Raw genomic sequence first — 4,828 nt, 5'->3', positions numbered from 1 at the left:
TCCTTTGTTTAACAAATTCATCTCCCCGCAGCCATGCTTCTATGTTCTATTTGATCATGGAAATTTGTTGAATGGTCAGTCCTTTTCTATATCCTAGTAGAATTACGGCCAAGATTTAAATACCTGGTTTAACTAGCTAATTGGATTTTACAAAATGGTTCAACTATCATAAGGACAACAACTACTTCAGAGGCATTAAATAATTTGGTTGAAGGATTGGTTTGAAAAATTAATTTGACGACTACATTGCAACTGTGTTCATGAGTCATCTTATCACAACTTATATATAAGTAATTTCTATAGGATTAGAACCTTAATTTTCTTGCCTACTACTGTTGTGGCAGAAAAAGATACGACTAAAAATACTACTTCTGTCTTAACAACCGAGGACTTAATGCTAGAAGAACCAGAAGTGAAAAATAAAAAATCATGTATGTTAATTACATTACTTTACAAATCTTTTACGAATTCGACTTAAAAGCTTATAAAAGTTAGACACTAAACAAATTTTATCTTTTCATATATACAATAGGTCTAGCAGAAGCAGCACAACAACAAAAACCAAACAAATGGGAAAAAGACATATCTTACAATCGTTTAATAGTGTGATCATTTTGTTTGACCAAAATAGAAACTATTTTTTTGACAATTTGATTTGTTTGTGGTGTTTCCTTTCGATTATTTTATTATCTCTTTTACTTAAAAAACTATTACTACTATATATACTATTAAAATAAATTTATCCTTTACCAACTTTCTAATGATTGAAATCGACACAAATAACTATTTGCAATTAATATCAATTTATCTTTTTCTCTACAAACAATTTATCTTTTGAAGGTATTAAATTGAAATCCAATACAACATAATCTATATTTCTTATAACATTTTCCGTAGCGTAGCTACGGGTATCATCCTAGTATGTATATAAAGATTTTGTGCAAGTAAAGGAAACATTGTCATATAGTTGTGAAGTACATTTTCGAGCGTGCATTGAGGAGGTTTGCAGACATTTTGATGGAAGCTAAAAGCCAAAGCATAATGGCCGATTCATATGCTATGAACGGAGGAGATGGACCTTACAGCTATGCCCAGAACTCAATGTATCAGGTACCACCTGTAACTTCATTAATTCTATTAATGAGCAATTAGCCTAATAAATTTAAGCAGGGATGCCTTATCATTTTGTGCAGAGAGGAATTATGGAGACCGCCAAACGTATGATCAATGAGGAAATCGCCATGAAACTTGACATTCAAAAACTTTCATTAGCAGCTTCAGAGCCAATAAGGATTGCAGACTTAGGTTGCTCTTGTGGACCCAATACAATTCTGGCAATCCAAAATAACTTAGAGGCACTAAAGCGCAAGTTCCAAACCCATCCAACTCCTGAATTCCAGGTTTTCTTCAATGACCAAGTTAGCAACGACTTCAATTCACTGTTTGCATCACTTCCAGAACTTGGGAGGCAATACTATGCAGCTTGTGTTCCAGGTTCTTTCCATGTCCGCCTATTTCCCACGGCTTCCCTGCATTTTGTTTACTCATCATGTGCACTCAATTGGCTCTCTAAGGTGCCAAAAGAAGTCGTAGACAAAACTGATCCTGCCTGGAATCAGGGTCGGATTCATTACACAGGTGCACCAAAGGAAGTCTTTGAAGCTTATTCGGATCAATTTGCCAAGGACATAGGCTCATTTTTACAGGCAAGAGTGAAAGAGCTTGCGCCTGGCGGGTTAATGGCTCTTGTTATACCCGCTGTTCCTGATATGATCTCCCACCCTCATATTACAACAGGATCAGAGTTTGAACTTGTGGGTTCTTGCCTCATGGACATGGCCAAAATGGTAGCTTTCTTTCTTTTTTTCTTTTATTTTTTTATAATAATTACCTCTAATCAATTACTGTTTCGGTTTCAAATTGAATACCATTTATCAGTTTCTACACTTAGCTCAAGTCTAACAAGAATCACGAGCGAAATGAACTTAGCTTACTCATTATTGAAATGGCTGTGGTGCAGGGAATAGTAAGTGAGGCGAAGATTGATACTTTCAACTTGCCAATTTACTACACGTACCCAAAAGAATTGCGGCAAATTATAGAGGGAAACGGATGTTTCAGCATTGAGAGAATGGACATATTGAACATCCCAAAGCAGCACATAGCCATGCCTGACCTAAGACAGCGAACGCTGTACATAAGAGCTGCCCTGGAAGCACTTATTGAGAAACACTTCGGAAAGAAAATCATTGATCCACTCTTCGAGATGTACTCACGGAAGCTTTCGGCGTCGCCCATTTTCTTGAACCCGGAAAACCAGAAAACAACTGCAATCTTCGTCCTCCTCAAGCCTATATAATATAAATTAAGAAGGAATAATTATCTCATTCTCAGTAGAGATTGAAGAAAGTTTCCTCTTTTTATTGAATAAACAGTTTCATTGTTATTAATACCATTCTACCACGCATTCGTAATTGGTCGATATGAAAGGGAAAGTGGCTGTGATTAAAGCTAGTAGAGGTGGCAAAATGGGTGAGTTTGGGTAGCTTTGGTTGGTTCAAACTCGGGGTTGAGTTTATTTACATATGAATTCATTTCGAGTTCGAATCATTCTGAATTAACTCAAATACGTCATTTTTTTTAATTTAATTACATTTGATTCTGGATTGATTTTAATTTGAGGCTTTCAATTGTCATCTCTATATAATCATATTTTTATCACCCATTTAATAGAAACATTAAAAAAAATTATTGCAATAGTTGGCATGCTTAATAGAAACAAAACAGAACAGAGAGAGAGAACATGTTTATAGCATGGAAGGAAGATTTGAAGAAAAGAAAAGTAACAGTTAGTGTTTTAGATGTTGTGACGAAGACATGTGTGAGTGTTATTCCAGCTACTCAACTGTTGCGAAATGCATATAAGTCGGCTACTTATTGATGGAGCTAATCAAATTGTTTCGGGTGGATAAGGCCATAATTATAGCTTAACCATACTCTGTTTTTCTTTTGTTCATATTCTTTTCCATTGAAAGTAGAAGGCAAAATTTGTGCAAGATACACTGAATATCATATGTTTGTTATTATTGCATTAATTTTTTTTTTTTTGAAAGATGAGTTTTATTGCAGATAAGCTGTAATGCCATGAGGAGTCTCAAACATGGAGACTCCTGTCAGCATAACACTATCTTGGAAAGAGCCTGTTATTATTGCATTAAAATTATAGTCACATTATTATGATGGAGACGTTTAAGAACCTGTTTTTGTCAGCACTACTACTTAACTTTGAATAATTTGCCATCCCTACAAAGATTCAAGAATACAGAAAGATTGCAGAGATTGCTCTTGATCTTCCATTGTACTCAAAACACAAGGATGCCCCGTATTTAAAAAGTTCTTAGCATAGGGACTGCAATCATTCATGATTTACTGGATTTTCATACTTCCTTTGGTGACAATTGCACCTTTTGGGAAGGACACTATTGTTTCTTTATTTCGATCCAAATAGGTCAGTCCCTATAAACACAATCCGCATGAAGCAATGCTCAGTATGGCAGAATTGTATAAAAAGATCTTCCAAAAAAAGAAAAACCTTTGAATAAGCATGTATATAATTTGTATATATATACATTATGCATTCATATATGTCACAAATCTGATATTAGTAATCGATTAAATGAGTTTTGAACTTATAAATGAGGATTTTCTTCCATCCAATAGGCATGTCTTCTAAAAATAAAAATCATTTGCCCCTTCAACGTGCCCCATTCACCTATACTTTTACCTACATTTCTTCCAAGTGTAAGTAGTTATGTTCTTCCATTTATTCCTCTAATGTGGTTTACTCTTAAAATTTTTTAATTCAATTTTAAAAAGGTATCTTTTTATATCAATGGAGGATGAAAAAGAAAATATGTAGCAATCTAGCCTTATATCTTATTTTTTTAACGATCTTAATCCTTTTGCATATATGATTCCGTGTACATTTATGTGTTTATTATCGTATATATAAATCAAATTATTAATGTCGGTAGGACTAATTAAGATTAATTTACAACACATAAATTTATTTACAGATATAATATTTAAAATTAAAATAATTACCACATTACGAGGGACAATTAAACAATAAAAAAAGCTGTAAAATAAAGAAATTTTTTCGTAGAAAGAAAGGATATCCCTTGTGACCAACGATTCTTTATTATATAAAATTTCAGCAATTTAATTTATAAAATTTTAATACGAAAAGTTTTTTTCAGATACATCAGTATCACATGTATCACGATTCAAAAACATTGATTTTTTTTCCCAATTATTTCTCCCTAAATTTGATTTCTCCAAATCAAAATATCCCTTATAAATTTAATCAAAATTAGAAAATAGCATGGTATAATATTCTCATTGCATTGCTCAAAGCTCAAAGGAGGCCTCATCCGAGTGAGTAGAAGTTCTGCGGGGAGCATTTTTTGGGCAATGAGGGTTCATTTTCTTCTCTACACTATACTAGCCTACAACTCCATTTTTGATCATATCAATTTTCATTCTTTTCTTTATTAATTAGAAAATTCTCAACTTTTTCTTTTTTCTGGTGATATTATCTTAATATTTTTATTAAAAAAAAAGCTTCACCATATCGAACTTCTATACAAAATTGAAATTTGTAATTTTACTACATTAATTGAATAGTAAGAATTACAATTACAGTGTTTTTCGACAAATCATTTTGGGTTTTAAAGTGTGCTTTACAATGTAGCAATCGAGCAGATAGAGTGGGTGTAACGCCCCTCTCATAAAAAGACAATAAAGAAGAAAAAGTAAGCGGGGGGGG

General features: G+C 33.1%; 1 protein-coding gene across 2 annotated transcripts; it reads left to right on the top strand.

The window, feature by feature from the left end:
• On the top strand, positions 890-2,676 carry LOC18587360 (probable S-adenosylmethionine-dependent methyltransferase At5g37990). 2 transcript variants are annotated; one of them, XM_007011097.2, is made up of 3 exons: positions 890-1,110; positions 1,194-1,847; positions 2,021-2,676. In XM_007011097.2, exons 1-3 carry the CDS (start codon positions 1,018-1,020, stop codon positions 2,357-2,359), a joined length of 1,086 nt encoding a protein of 361 aa, XP_007011159.2. In that variant the 5' UTR covers positions 890-1,017; the 3' UTR covers positions 2,360-2,676. The 2 variants fall into 2 exon arrangements, with proteins under 2 accessions (XP_007011159.2, XP_007011160.2); XM_007011098.2 differs by having other exon boundaries at positions 898-1,110; positions 1,171-1,847.

This window comes from Theobroma cacao, chromosome 10 (assembly GCF_000208745.1).
Source record: "Theobroma cacao cultivar B97-61/B2 chromosome 10, Criollo_cocoa_genome_V2, whole genome shotgun sequence".
NCBI lineage: Eukaryota > Viridiplantae > Streptophyta > Magnoliopsida > Malvales > Malvaceae > Theobroma > Theobroma cacao.
This window is presented reverse-complemented; position numbering and strand designations above follow the sequence as displayed.

Bases quoted from the DNA above. Each gene is read 5' to 3' on its own strand.
- LOC18587360 (XM_007011097.2), top strand. From the start codon at position 1,018: ATGGAAGCTAAAAGCCAAAGCATAATGGCCGATTCATATGCTATGAAC. The intron at 1,111-1,193 runs GTACCACCTGTA...CATTTTGTGCAG, and splicing joins CCCAGAACTCAATGTATCAG to AGAGGAATTATGGAGACCGC. The intron at 1,848-2,020 runs GTAGCTTTCTTT...GCTGTGGTGCAG, and splicing joins TCATGGACATGGCCAAAATG to GGAATAGTAAGTGAGGCGAA.